This window comes from Myodes glareolus, chromosome 10 (assembly GCF_982192425.1).
Source record: "Myodes glareolus chromosome 10, mMyoGla1.1, whole genome shotgun sequence".
Taxonomy (NCBI): domain Eukaryota; kingdom Metazoa; phylum Chordata; class Mammalia; order Rodentia; family Cricetidae; genus Myodes; species Myodes glareolus.
In genome coordinates, this window is record NC_142035.1 from 12,122,698 (window position 1) to 12,137,728 (window position 15,031).

The 15,031-nt window shown below is 44.2% G+C and overlaps 1 protein-coding gene across 3 annotated transcripts in view; it reads left to right on the forward strand.

The window, feature by feature from the left end:
• Positions 1-15,031, forward strand: part of Stau1 (staufen double-stranded RNA binding protein 1) — a 39,771-nt gene that overhangs the window by 12,130 nt on the left and 12,610 nt on the right. For all 3 annotated transcript variants that reach the window (XM_085697003.2, XM_048441114.3, XM_085697002.1), the window contains 2 exons: positions 12,959-13,097; positions 14,030-14,195. In XM_085697003.2, coding sequence (XP_085553129.1) covers positions 13,018-13,097; positions 14,030-14,195 — 246 coding nt within the window. In that variant the 5' untranslated portion in view covers positions 12,959-13,017. Of the gene's footprint in view, positions 1-12,958; positions 13,098-14,029; positions 14,196-15,031 lie in introns of those variants that run through there.

The following is a 15,031-nucleotide window of genomic DNA, read 5'->3' on the forward strand; positions in this document are numbered from 1 at the left end:
TTTTTTTAAGTTTTAATTTTTTAAGATTTGTTTATTTTATATATACCAGTGCTCTATCTACATGCATACCTTTATACCAGAAGCGGACATCAGATCTCACTACAGATGGTTGTGGTTCCCATCTGGTTGCTGGGAATTGAACTCAGGACCTCTGGAAGTGTAGCCAATGCTCCTAACCTCTGTGTCATCTCTTCAGTCCCTGCTTTACATTTTTTTTTAAATTTATTTATTTGTTCTTTATACAGTGTTCTGTCTGCACATATACCTGCAAGCCAGAAGAGGGCATCAGATTTCATTAAGGATGACTGTGAGTCACCATGTGGTTGCTGGGAATTGAACTCGGGTCCTCTGGAAGAGCAGCCAGTGCTCTTAACCTCTGGGCCATCTCCCAGCCCCCTGCTTTACATTTTTAAATGAACTGTACAAACAAAATACATTAATCAAGAGCAGAAATATACATATAACAAAATTGACCTGAAATTTGTGTCCATAAACCTAGATCTATACCAATGCAAAGTATTGATCTCTATATCATATTCCCCTTTAAATGTAAACAAACATTTATAAACAATCATTTAGGAAATTTGGGCATAGTTCTCTCCAAACTGCTTCCTTCTTTTTGTTGGGCAAAGTATTTTTTGGGGTGTTCACAGAGACCTTTTGGGTGGTCTTGGTCCATCAAACCATATTAGTCTGGAAGGACTCTATATGTTCTCATCTTCTGTGGAAATAAAAGAAGAACCTCTTTTCCAAACTACTTCAAATTCTGAAGTCAAGATACCTTTATGTTAGTTTAACTTAAAGGTCCATACAGCAAAATGTCTCTCATTACATAGTTCTTTAACAGCCAAAAAATTCAAAGAAAACACAATAATATACATAATCCAGACTCTCTGTGAATTTTCTATCTTTAAGTGGCTTGTTTTTACTCTATAACTTTAATATTTATTTTATTATCTTTACTCCTTTAATCTATGACTGTCTGTACTCTCTCTTTAAAGACTTTATTATTTTTAAAGCAATTTACTTCTTTTATAACTCTCTATACTCTTTTTCTTCTTTCCCAAGCCTACATACATTTTTAAAACACACTGTGAGCCATTTAGAGGTCTTTTTCATCTGAATCTGCCTTTATTACATATTTGTAATCCTTTTCTGACCAGAACTACTTTTTTCTTTTTTAATTAAATGCTAAACAGGCATGGCTAGCGCCGACATGGCCCTGCCTGTTGGCTCCTCCTGGTCCAACATGGAGGAATCATGTTTACTGCCTCTGAGACTGCCCAGTGGGAGCCATCCTCACCACCTCAACTCTGGTAACCAGTGGGCCCATGCTTCCACCAAGTAACTGGCAACACGCCGCCCACAAACCCCATTTAAATGTTTGTCCTCTTGAAAGAGCCAGAGTTTGCACTGGCAGCACGGCCCAGAAAGCCGTTGTTTCTAAAAGGCATGGCTTTTTTTTTTCTGCTACCACTGACTCAGAAAATCCTCTCTTAAAGGAGCTGCAGTGTTAAGCTGTGTTTAACTCTTTTTTTTTTAAAATAATTTATTTATTATATATACAATATTCTTTCTGCTTGTATGCCTGCAGGCCAGAAGAGGGCACCAGACCTAATTACAGATGGTTGTGAGCCACCGTGTGGTTGCTGGGAATTGAACTCAGGACCTTTGGAAGAGCAGGCAATGCTCTTAATCGCTGAGCCATCTCTCTAGCCCTGTTTAACTCTTTTTTAAAATTATTATTTAAATCACTGCTTGGCCCATTAGCTCTAGCTTCTTATTGGCTAACTTACATCTTAATTTAACCCATTTCTATTAATCTGTGTATCGCCATGAGGCTTTGGCTTACCAGGTAAAGTTCCTGCATCAGTCTCCAATGGGGCTACTGGCTTCCTTCTGACTCTGCCTCCTTTCTCCCACCATTCAGTTTAATTTTCCCTGCCTAGCTCTGCTCTACACCATCACAGGCCCAAAACAACTTCTTTATTAACCAATGGTATTCACAGCATGCAGAGGGGAGTCCTACCTCACAGCTGAGTGCTAAGATTATGGATGCCTGTCTTTTTTTTTTTTTTTTTTGCACCTATCATGCCTGTCATTTTTCCCAGTGAGGCTGTATGAGGCTTTTTTGTTTGTTTGTTTGTTTTGAGACAGGGTCTCTGTGTAGCCCTGACTGGCCCCAGTGCTCAGATGAAAGATAATGTGTTTTTATGATACTCTGGTGTCAGCAAGCTCATGTGAGGCCCTAGTGTTCAGCAGATGAAGATCTTTTGAAAGAAGTGCTCTAAGTTCCTCCGTGTCATTCTTCTGTGCTGCAATGCTTGTGTGTAAGTAAATATCTGCCTGAAAGGAAGACTAGCATGTTCTCGAGCTGGGCTGGCTCTAAAGTCCTTCATTAGACGATGCGGGACAATGAAGGCAGTTGGACCCTTACAGTCAGGTGTCCAGTGAGTCCTAAGGAAACTTGTGTTCCAAGCTTCTAGCCTCCTTTGTCTATGAGTGACAGTTTGATCTCTCACGAGACCCTCATGTACTGGATAGGAAACAACCCTGAAAGGCAGGTTTAAAGGAAGGTGGTTTGCGTGAAGTTGCGTATAGCTACAGCAGTGGAGATGCTAAGATGCTAACAGCAGTTGGAATGCCATGGTCCTCAGGACTGCTTTGAACCTGACAGATGCCAGTAGTAGAGAGTGTTGTTCTCTGAGCCGCTGACTGCTTGGGGTATTTTCCCCATTTACAATTGTGGTGTTTGTACTGGTGTTCCGGTTCCTCTGCCCTCTAGATATATGAGATGACTTTTACATTGATCAGATGTGACAATCAGAAATACCCAGCCATTGCCAGATGTTCCTGGAGGAACAGAGTTGTTCTCTTAACAGCATTGCCTCTCATTCTCTCTTCAGGCTCAAACATGATACCCAGGGTTACATTAGTAAGTAATTAAAGACTGACTGGCAAATGAGTATTGCTTGGTTTCTTTTATTATTTTAATTTTTTATTTTTTTGCCTGGGTCTTTGATTGAATCTAGAGACCTCCGTATGTGTGCACAGCAAGTGCGTCTTCACTAGCGTCCACCCCTAGCCTCTTGCCTGGTGATTTTTAGTGTTGACTATGTGAGAATTTAAAGCTTATCGAGTTGTTGTATAATATGTTTTTTTCTTTTGTGTTTTTGTTTTTTGAGACAGGGTTTCTCTGACACAGTCCTGGCTGTCGTGAAACTTGCTTTGTAGACCAGGCTGACCTTGAACTCATAGAGATCTGCCTACCTCTGCCCTCTGAGTGCTGGGATTAAAGGTGTGCACCACCACCGCCCAGCTGTATATTATGTTTTAACTGCCCCCTGTCCCATGTGTCATGAGAGGCAGTGGTGGCCAGGCCAGAGCTTGACACTTGGTGTCTTCCTCTTGCCATATACTTTGTCTGTTTGTCTGTCTGTCTGTCTGTCTGTCCGTCCGTCCGTCCGTCCGTCCTTCCGTCCTTCTATTGACAAGTTCTTGTTTTGATTATGGAGCTTGCTGATTAGCTAGACTATCTGGGCAGCAAACCCAGGGTTCTTCCCAGCACTGGGATGAGTAGCTGGGTTCTGCCACTGGCCTTGACTTTTTGTGGGTTCTGGGGATCAAATTCAGGTCCTCGTGTTCACATGGCAAGAACAGCTCACTGAGCCACTTATACTTTTTTCCCCCTCAAGTTTTTAGCTGCTTATTTCAACCAGTCGTTAACTCTTTGAGGTGTATTTGAGACTAGCATTTTGGGGGCAGTCTCATTGAAAGCTGTTTGTTCTGAGTGTCTAAAATCCTCACGTATTTATGACTGGAGCTGGAAATGTTATCACTGGCCTATTTTATATAGTAGGAGCTAAAAAGGATTCCTTTGGGCCCCACCCTTTCTAAGTTTAGGCATTCATTCAGTCTAAGTTCTGCCACAGGTTGGGATGGAGTAAACTGACTGGCTCCTGCCAGTGAGGAAAGCACTCGAGAAAGACTTAGGGAGACTAGGAGTGAGCAGGGAAAGAGAGGAGCTCTTCCTCCAGAACAAGGGCACACTATGCCTGACTTTTTGCTTTTTATTTTCTAAATTATTGTATTTTGCTTATAGATTGATGTCTGTGCCAGCTATGTGAGCATGGTAGCTGTGGAGGCCAGAAGGGATGTTGGACTTCCTGGAGCTGGAGTTAGAGTGGATGTGAGCCTCCATGTGGGTGCTGGGAATAGAACCGAGTCCTCAGCAAGAGCAGCCACTGCTGAGCCACTCTTCAGCCCACCCCAGCCTCTTTTTCTTGCAGTCTTGCCATCCTGCAGTCCCCTGCTCTCCCATCCTCTTCACTCGCACCTGCAGTGGTCCCAGGGCAGCACAGGGTCTATTCAAGTCACTCCAGGATTGTGAGCCTCAAGGTTGGTGCAGTGATTTTCTGACTTAGAATCTGTAATTAGATGACCCTCTAATAAAGCAACAGTGAGAAACACCTCCTATAAGTCAAATGATGGGAGACAACAGCAGTTCCTAGTGACTGCTAATGGTGTCACTACCCTGGTTGCTTTCAGTTTCTCACAGGTTTGAGACAAGGAGGCCTTTCCATATCCTATAAATATTAAGCACTACACATCGCCGGTTCTCTTTGCAGTATGACCACACATTGCATGGGTATGGCAAACCATCTTAATCACTGCAGGAAATGCAAACCAGGATGCAGCAGCATGAGAAGAAGCTGTAGACTTCTAACTGATCAGCATAGCTACATGTTGCATGGACTGTTTTTGTAACTGGCATTTCAGCAATTCCTTTTCTGCCTCTGTAATTTAGCTTTTTATTTTCTTTTCCTTGCCACTTTCATGTAGAATTTTAGATTCCGTTGCTCTGGCTTAGCTGCATCGAAAGCTGTTAGTCTGCACGTTGTTCATTTTGCTGAGAGTGGCCTGTCTCGTGGTGAAGCTCTAATTCCAACTGTATCTGTTGCTCTCTCTGGGAGCCAGACACCGAACAAGGACGGGCGTCTTCTCGCAGACTTTCTGCTAGCTGCCTGCTCACCACACCTGCACTTAGACCAGCTCACAGCCCTGTAGCACAACAAAGAAGGGCTTGGCCCCTCCTCATCTGGCTTCCCATCTGACAGGCAGCTTCCAGAGGTGGTGCAGAGGTGCTCCACTTTCCTTTTAGGAAGCAGATGTCCAGGTAGGGAACCCTGGTTGGATGTGGGGTAGATAGACATGTAACTGCACCAACCCAAACCTCCTGTGTTTCAGAGTTTTGGCAGCTGGCAGAAAGACATGAACAGGAAATACCACTTGGAATGGTCATTATTCTATTAAAGTTTTGCCTTTTGAATGACTTCTCAGAACTGATGAACTCTTTTCTGTCTGAGTCACTTTTCAGGGCATCAGCAAGGTTTTCATCAAGAAAAAGGGGTGGCCAGATTTACTACAAGACCAGAGTCATTAATTTTTCTTAATCTATTTATTCGCCTGTCTGTCTGTCTGTCTATCTATCTATATCTAATTTATTTGAGAGAGGGTTTCTTTGTGTAGCCTTGGCTGTCCTGGAGCTTGCTCTGTAGACCAGACTGGTCTCAAACTCAGAGATTTCTCTGCCTCTGCCTTCTGAGTGCTGAGATTAAAAGACATGCACCACTAGTGCCCAGCAAAAAAAAAAAAAAAAAAAAAAAATATATATATATATATATATATATATATATATATTTGCTTGCGTGTATTTACGTGTGTGAATATATACTGTGGCATGCATTTGGCGGTCAGAGGGCAACTTGGTGTCTCAGTTTGGGTTACTGTTGCTGTGATGAAATACCATGACCAGAGCTGGACAGTGGTGGTGCACTCCTTTAATCCCAGCACTTGGGAGGCAGAGTCAGGAGGATCTGTGAGTTCACAGCCAGCCTGATTTACTAAGCTAATGCTAGAATAGCTAGGGCTACACAGAAAAATCCTGTCTCAAAAGCAAACCAAACAAAAAACCACAAAAACACATTAATTGATTGATTGATTAAATAATTCATTAATTAATAGAAGTACCATGACCAAAGCACGTGGAAAGGAAAGGGTTTATTTGGCTTACACTTTCATAGTTACTGTTTCTCATTGAAGGAGGTCAGGGCAGGAACTCCAAACATGACAGGAACCTGGAAGCAGGAGCTGATGCAGAGGCCGTGGAAGGATGCTGCTTACTGGCTTGATCAGCCTGCTTTCTTATGGAAGCCAGGATTACCAGCCCAGAGATGGTACCACCTACAATGTGCGGCCCCCCTCCCCATCAATCACTAATTAAGAAAATGCCCCACAGGCCTGCCTACAGCCCAATCTTATGGAAGCATTTTCTCAAGTGAGGATCCCTCTTCTCCTGTGTCTTGACTCTAGCTTTTGTGGTATGGGAGGTCCTTCTGTTTATGTGTTACTTTTATTGGTTAATGAATAAAGAACTGGCTTGGCCTATAGCATGGGAGAAAGAAGGCAGAGTTAGAGATGCCATGGAGCCGCCAGAGACAGATATGCTGCAACTTGGTTGGTAGGCCACGACCTCGTGATATACAGATTAATAAAAATGGGTTAAATTAATATGTAAGAGTTAGCCAATAAAAAGCTAGAGCTAATGGGCCAAACAGTGATTTAATTAATACAGTTTCTGTGTGATTATTTTGGGTCTAAGCAGCTGGGCTGCCCTTTCCTCCAGCACTTGTGTCAAATTGTGTCAAGTGTCAACCAGGACACTTGATGAGGCCCTGTTCTCTCTTATCATGTTGTTCCAGGGACTGAACTTGGGTTGCCAGGCTTGGCATCCAAAGCTTTTGTTCATCAAGTTGTCTTGTATGTAGGCCCTTAATTTTTATTTTGAATTAAAGTGAGTTTAAATCAGGAAAATTGTAGGGTAGTTCAGAGCCCGTAAGGAGGGCTGGTTAGAAACCTAAGAAGAAAGAGATTTCTTTTGAAAAGGGATGCATTTAAAGGTTTTCAGATCTGGTCACTAGGAAATGAAAAATAACTAAAGATGTCATGAGTTAGGAAAGTCTTGACACACTTAGAGAAAGAACGGACAGGTGGTTCCTTCTTCCCTAGTGTGATGAGATCATTGCACATATGGGTGTGAGTTTGAGTGCTTCCACACCAGGGTACCTGTAACAAACTTTACAGCCCTGCCTGGGCAGCCACCCTTCTATGGACACCCTTCTTGCTTGTCTCTTTTTTTAATTTTATAAATCTGTCCGTTAAAAAACATTGTTTTACTTTAATAAATCATGTGTGTGCATGTGTGGACACTTGTGTGAGTGTGGAGATCAAAGAACAATTTAAGACTTGGGAACAGAACTCAGCTCATCTGGCTTATTGGCAAAGGTCTTTACTCTGTGAACGTATTTGCCTGATGTGTAAATCTGTTCTTCATTTTTTAATCTGTGTAGCCCTGGCTGTCCTGGAACTCACTCTGTAGACCAGATCAAATTCAGAACTCCACCTGCCTCTGCCTCTGCCTCCCGAGTGCTGGGATTAAAGGCGAGCACATCTGTTAAGATATTGGCTCTCCTTTGCTTAGTTGTTCCACAACTTAACCTGCTACATCAGAACCCTTTAGACTGCCTCACAGGATGGCATTCCTGATTGTCACCTCACTTCTCTCCAGATGTGTTTGCCTGTCCTAAGGGAAAAGCATGGACCATTGGACTTCCCTGGGATTTACTGCTTTTTCTTTTGTTTATTTCTGAGATAGGATCCCTTTATGTAGCTCTGACTGTCCAGGAAATATGTAGACCAGGTTGGCCTCAAACTCATTGAGATCCATCTGCCTCTATTTCCCAGGTGCTGAGATTGAAGGTGTGCGTCACCACACCTTCCCGCCGTGTGTTTTAATTCAGTGTGTTCTTTGCTTACCTGGAGAAGTGCCTTACCACAAAGCCCAGGTTGACTTGAGCTCCGGATAATTTAGGCTGTCCTTGAACTCAAAGCAGTTCTCCTGAGTCAACCTCATGAATGTTGGGATTACAGTTGGGTTTTGTTTTGTTTGTTTTCTTTTTTTTTTTTTTGAGATAGGGTCTCATTATGTAGTTCTGGCTACACTGAAACTCACTGGGCAGACCAGGCTGGTCACAAATTACAAAGCTATGCTTGTCTTTGCCTCCCATTTGCGAGATTAAATGCATACATCTCTATGCCTGGCTACCGGTGTAGTTTTAAAGATCTAAATTATTTATTGTGTATCCTACATGTATACACCTATGCCATACTTTGTATGTGGAGGTTAGAGGACAGCTCTGCAGAGTCAGCTTTTCTCTTGCCTTCAGGCCTCAAACTCAGCCGTCAGCCTCACTGAGCTATCTTGCCAGCCGCGTGTGTGCTCTTCTGTTTGCATGTGGTTCACTTTGTTTTTGTTTGTTTGTTTTTGTGTTTTTTGTTTTTTTTTTTTCCGAGACAGGGTTTCTCTGTATAGCTTTGGAGCCTGTCTTGTAGACCAGGCTGGCCTACGTGGTTCACTTTATAAGACTCCTACCAGGGCCATGATGTTTTACTTAGATAATTGTCAGAAGTAGATCACAGTGGAGAACAGCAGTCTTTTTTTTTTTTTTTTTTTTTGGATTTTTTTTTGAGACAGGGTTTCTCTGTAGTTTTTGGTGCCTGTCCTGGAACTAGCTCTTGTAGACCATGTTGGCCTTGAACTCACAGAGATCCCCCTGTGCCTGTCTCCCGAGTGCTGGGATTAAAGGAGTGCCCCACCATTGCCCAAGAATTACCTCTACTTTTACCCTTGCAAGGTAGATCAAGAAAATACATGCTCTCTTGGAGTATTTGGCTCTTTCTTTTTCTTTTTTCTTTCCTTTCTTCCTTCCTTCCTTCCTTCCTTCCTTCCTTCCTTCCTTCCTTCCTTCCTGATTTATTTATTTTATGTATGAATGCTCTACTTGTATGTACACCTTTACGACAAACAAGGGCATCAGATCCCACTGTAGATGGTTGTAAGCCACCACGTGGTTGCTGGGAATTGAATTTAAATCTCTGGAAGAGCAGCCAGTGCTCTTAACCACTGAGCCATCTCTCTAGCCCGGAGTATTTGGCTTTTAAATCCTGAGATTGTGTAGGATTTGGAGTAAACAATTACCAAGTGCTATGATTGATTTGCCATAAATGTTCTAACCCTTGGGAACTCTTGTTGTCTGCAGCCTTTCTCAGGTCTTTCCTGCTTGCTTCCCTTCTGGGGAAGGAGAGGAGGTGGGAAGTCAGTGAGGCTGCTTGTCAGCAATCTGGGTGGGGGGCTGATGGTACACGGAGGACCTTTGTCTCTAAGGAAGATTGGGCTTTCTCAGTTATCTTTGTTTTCTTTTTCAACCTTGGAGAATAAAAGACTTTCATGTGAAACAGTTGTTTCAGATATTTTATGTGTGTATGTGTGTACATGCAGGAGTTTATGTGCACTATGTAGAGGCCAGAGGGCAGACATGGGTTTAGAGACAGTTGTGAGCTGCCTGGTGTGAGGTCTTCTGCATGAGCAGCATGTGCTCTCAGTCTGAGCCAGCTCCCATCCCTTGCTTGAATTGTCACTGCCTTTAGTTCTTTCAATCTATCTGATATCTGATTAAAGTCTAATTAGGAGCGAGAGCAGTGGCTTAGTGTTTAAAAGCAGCCACTGTTCTTCCAGAGGACATGGGTTCAGTTCCTATCACCATATGGCAGTTCTCAACTGTTTGTCACCCCAGTTAGGGGATACTACACATTCTTTGGTCTCCTCAGGCACTAGGCACACATGTGGTATGCATCCAGGCAAAATATCTATACACATAAAATAAAAATCAGTCTTTACAAACAAGCATAATTGTATTTGAAGGGTCTCTTTCTGTTGGTGCATTACAATAATGTGAGATTGTCTCAAAACGAGAAGTGAAAAAATATCTTTCTACGTTGATGGGCAGTCCTTTTAAACCATACCCACCAGAAGTGCCCAAGGACCAGGTTGGCAGCCGTCTGCAGCACAGTGGGCTGCTCACCTCAGCCCTGGGGGTAGTTTGTGCTTGTTCTCAGTACAGCTGCTGCCACTTGGAGAGATGCTCAGGGGTGTTGATGGAACCAGCTTTAAAACTAGGCACAGCTGCTGCAACAGCTGGGGAAAGGAAGGACTAAGACAGTCTTCTTTCAAAAATGTGTCTTGAGACTGCCCAGTATGTCCTGATGGCTTCCTAAGCATTGGTCCTCCACTGTGAATGGCTGATACCTCCTCACCATCTCAATCTCTGGTCCCTGACTGGGTGGTCTGCAGAGGACCATGCGGAGATGCTTCCCCATACAGTTTTTTAGGTTGAGGAAAAGCATGATGAAGCACCTCTTCCCTGGGTAAGGCTGTGTAGTTTATCAGGAGTGTAAGTTTTTTTGTAGAACCATGTCAACTCAGCATGGCAGTATTGCTTATAATTTGTCCGTCAGCAGCGTTGCTTTTGTATCTCCTGGTGATTAACAAGGGGGAGAAGATCCTGCCTAGATGCAGCCTGCTAGGTCATAGTGCTTCAAACAAGGGCCCGAAGCAAATTAGGAACCTAGGAATGTGTTTGGGAGGCATTTGCAGGAGGCTGTGACTGGTGGGCTCTAGTTACAGTCCCCAGTCCTTGGTAATCAGGAGAAATTCCGAGCATCTCAGGTCAATCTTTTTGCCTTTCTCTGTGGTGGTCTTTATCTTCTCTCAGTCACAGCTGTTCAAAGTGTCTCATTCTGTAGACCTTGAACTCATAGATCCGCCTGTCTCTCTGCCTTTTGAGTGCTGGGATATAAGGTGTGTGCCAACACTGTCCAGCAGTTGAGGGTGTTCTTAAAATGCAATTATGTCTGTCTGTCTGTCTGTCTGTCTGTCTGTCTGTCTGTCTCTCTCTCTCTCACACACACACACACACACACACACACAGACTTTGAATTCTGCTATGAGGAAGAACAGTAACTCATTTGACCTTCTGATTGTGCAAGCCCATTCATATTCTTATGAATTTGATTCATAGTCTAAATTTATTTGAGCCAATTTTAATATAAAATCAAAATCAAAATCATTCTTATTTTTCTCTACATAATATCTTAAAGGCATTTAAAGGTGAATTTTCTTTTCTTTTTTGTTTTTTCGACATAGGATTTCTCTGTGTAGCCCTGGCTGTCCTGTAACTCACTCTGTAGACCAGACTGGCTTTGAATTTAAGAGAGTTGCCTGTCTCTGCCTCCTTCCTAAGTGCTGGGATTAAAGGCGTGTGCCACCACTACCCAGCTTCTTCTTTTTTTATGTATATTGCTTTGCTTGAATATATGTCTGTGCAGTACTTGTACACTTGGTGCTTTTGGAGGCCAGAAGAGGGTGTTAAATTTCTTGGAACTGTAGCTACAGGTCTTTGTCAGTAACCAAGTAGTGCTGGGAATCAAATCTGTGTACTTGGGAAGAACAACCAATGCTCTTAACCACTACTCCATCTCTCCAGTCCCTAAATGTAGGTTTTCATGGCATTAATAAAGCTTGCTATTGCTAGTGTTGTTCTGTTTGTTTGTTTTAAAAATTTATTTATTATGTATACAGTGTGTATATTATTATTATTATTATTATTATTATTATTGCCTGTGTGTATACCTGCAGGCCGGTAGAGGGCACCAGATCTCATTACAGCTGAGTTGTGAGCCACCATGTGGTTCCTGGAAATTGAACTCAGAACCTTTGGAAGAGCAGCCAGTGCTCTTAACCCCTGAGCCATCTCTTCAGCCCTGTTTGTTTTTGGGATCAGCAGCTCAGGCTGGTCTCATATTTATAATCCTTCTGCCTTAGCCTTCCTAGTGCTGAGATTATAGGAAAGCAAGTGTTTGTTTTAAAGATTTATTTCTTCATTGTGTATGTGTGATACTTGTATGACAGTGCTAAGTGGAGGTAGTGGGCAACTTGCTTGCATTGCTTTATTTAGATCTCCAGGTTAGACAGTAAGCACCTTAACCTACTGTGTCATCTCCAAGGACCAAAACGGGTGTTTTCTCAATTTTAATTACTGATTTATGTGTGTGAGTGTTTGCCTGCCTACCACTGTTGCCTCGTGCTTCCAGAGGCCAGCAGAGGGTGTTAGATTATTAGGAGCTGGAGTTACAGAGTTTTATCTTGTAGGTACAAAGAATTAAACCTGACTCCTCTGGAAGGGCACCTAGTGCTTTTGATGGCTCAGCATCTGTCTCGCCCACCCCACTCTCAGTGTTGTTTACGATGGAGTTTGTGGGGTGCCAGTAATCTCTTCAGGCTGTTTGAAGGGTTGTGAAGATTTATGAATTGGATGGCCTAGGAGAGCAAACTAAAAGATGAGCCGTGTGCACTTGGTTTCTGTGAGAGTGTATGTGCACATGCGTGCAGATGTGTGTGCTATGTGTGGCATTCAAAGGTAGCATCAGGTGAATTTCTCATGTCACTGTCTCCCTAAGCCTTAGAGGTGGGACCTATCCCTACAGTTCAGGCTCATGTTCTCAGCTAGGTTGGAAGCCTGCAATCCTCCTGTTAGAGCTGGGGTTGCAGGTGTGTGGGGAGCCAGGTTCCTTATGCTGGTGCAGGGATCTAAACTGGTCTCATGATTGTACCGCAAGTGGTCTTCCTGCTGAACCCCGTCTCTAGCCCTGGTTTCTGTTTTCTCGTGTGGATAATTTTGAGGTAAAATCTCTCTCTTGGTGTATATGAAAATGAAACTGGGTTTCCTGTCATCTGGGACCATAGTTTAGCCCCACTGTAGTGTCAAGTCAGAGACATCTGGATGTTTTCTGGTTCTTATTTGCCTTCTCCAGACAATCTACTTGCCTCGCCTTTCCCAGGTTTTTCCTGTGGTTCTGTACACTGTAGATTCTTGGGTTTCCTGATGGATGTCCAGGGGTAGAGGACTCGGCTCTTTGCAGTACATTCTCTGAGTCTAATTTACAGGCATACTTGTCAGTGTCCAGGGCCTGAAACTGTTCTTTGTATGATTTTGTATTGCAGAAAGTATAGCTCCTACCACTGAGCTCAATGCACTTTGCGTGAAACTGGAAAGAAAACCAATGTATAAGCCCGTGGACCCCCACTCTCGGATGCAGTCCACCTACAGCTACGGCATGCGTGGAGGTGCCTATCCCCCCAGGTATGTGCTAGGGTGGAAATAGCTGGGATGTCCGTAAATTGTGACAGGAGTCATCTGGCCTGACTGAGGCCGTCACTGGGGTTAGGGTCTGCCATTGGTGCTATATTGGCAGATGATCAGAGCAGGTTCCTCAGGAGCAGCTGCTCACACTCCGTCTGGCCACCCTGGGCCCTGCAACACATGCTTCTGAGCATGTGAGGCTTCCTGCCTGCTGTTTGCTGACTGTTGTATTTTGTCAGACACTAAGACTGATGAACACTGAGAAGTGCTGAAACCTAGTGTACTTCCAGAATGCCTGTAATCCCAGTGCTCAAGAGGTGGAGGCAGAAAGATCCCTGCTGCATAGTAGCCTGGCCAGCCTGGGCTACATGAGATCCTGATGTGTTGTTGCAAACCTTTGTTGTAAGGAGATGTTAGTGAATAGATCAGTGATCAAAGTAGATGTTTTATTTTCCTCCCTTCCTCTGATGAAGTGGGAAGTGGCAAAACCTCAAAAATACAGACTTTGAAGTCGAAGGAACCAGACTCTTGAATTTGGTGTTGCTGAAATTTCAGAAATGAGGGTCCTTTCCAAAAGGCTTCACCCTTAAAACCCCCAGATTCCTTGGGTGATGCGTGAGCTTGAGAGCGTAAAGTGAGCTGAGTTTGTCTGAGCCAGCACCCAGTCCGTCCTGGACCCTGTCAGTACAGCCGCGCATGGAGAGTCAGCCACGAGCTTGACGACGTCAGTGTGACTCGTCCCCTGCTTGTCTGTCCTCTGCAGCAGCTGCAGTTCAGTGTGAGCCTGGAGGCAGCCTCCACTGTGCTGAGCAGGAGGTGTTTTTAGCTTCGAACGCAGTGATGAGACCACAGTACAGGAAATGTGGGATTTGCTGAAGAAGGCATGGGTGACTTACCAACCGGAGACTGAAACCCCCACCCTCTATTTGTAGGTACTTTTACCCATTCCCAGTTCCGCCGTTACTCTACCAAGTTGAGCTTTCTGTGGGAGGACAGCAGTTTAACGGGAAAGGAAAGACGAGACAAGCTGTGAAACACGATGCTACCGCCAGAGCACTGAGGACTCTGCAGAATGAGCCTCCGCCAGAGAGGCTGGAGGTAGGTGGACACAGGCCTGGGACAGCCAGCTGCTGCTGACACTGTCTGCAGTTATAGGCTGATAGCCATCGACATTCTGTGGTTTGGAGAAGAGATGTCTCCTAAATGTCCCCGCAGGAAAGCTGAGCAGCCTTTCCTTTCTTTCTACTCTGGCACAGCCGAGTGACGTAGACATGAGGGGAGTGTGCTAGGAAGGCTGGGGACTCTTTCTCAGTGCTCACACCCCAGCTGTTGGAGCTGCTCTCTCCTTTCTTTCACTGTGGAGCTCTGGTTGGCCAGAACTGGCAATGTAGACCAGGCTGGCCTCAGACTCACAGAGCTCTGCCTGCCTCTGCCTCTTGAGTGCTGAAATCAAAGCTGTGAAGCCAGCACACCCAGCTAGAACCACGGATTGTGGTATTAAGTTAGAGAATTTCTGTAAAAAGGCTTGCTGTCTTTCTAGCACACTATCCCAGAACATGGTACAGGTGTTTGCTCACCCTGCAGCTTGGCAGGGCTATAGGTGTGGCAGTTTGTCTGCTCTGCTTAGTTTGGGCACAGGAAGCTCACCAGGACTTGGGAGGGCCTAGTGACAAAATGACTCCCTCTGGCAAGGGACCTTAGTTCCTGTTTAGTGGCCCTTTGCAGGGACTATTTGTACTTCCTCACAGTTTGGTGACTGTGAGTGTCTTTGGGCTGAAGAGAGATGGCTCAGTGGTTAAGAGCACCGACAGCTCTTCCAGAGGACTTGGGTTCAGCTCCCAGCACCCACATGGTGACTGTAACTTCAGTTCCAGAAAATCCAACACCTTCACAGACATACGCACAGGCAAAATACCAGTGCATATAAACTAAAA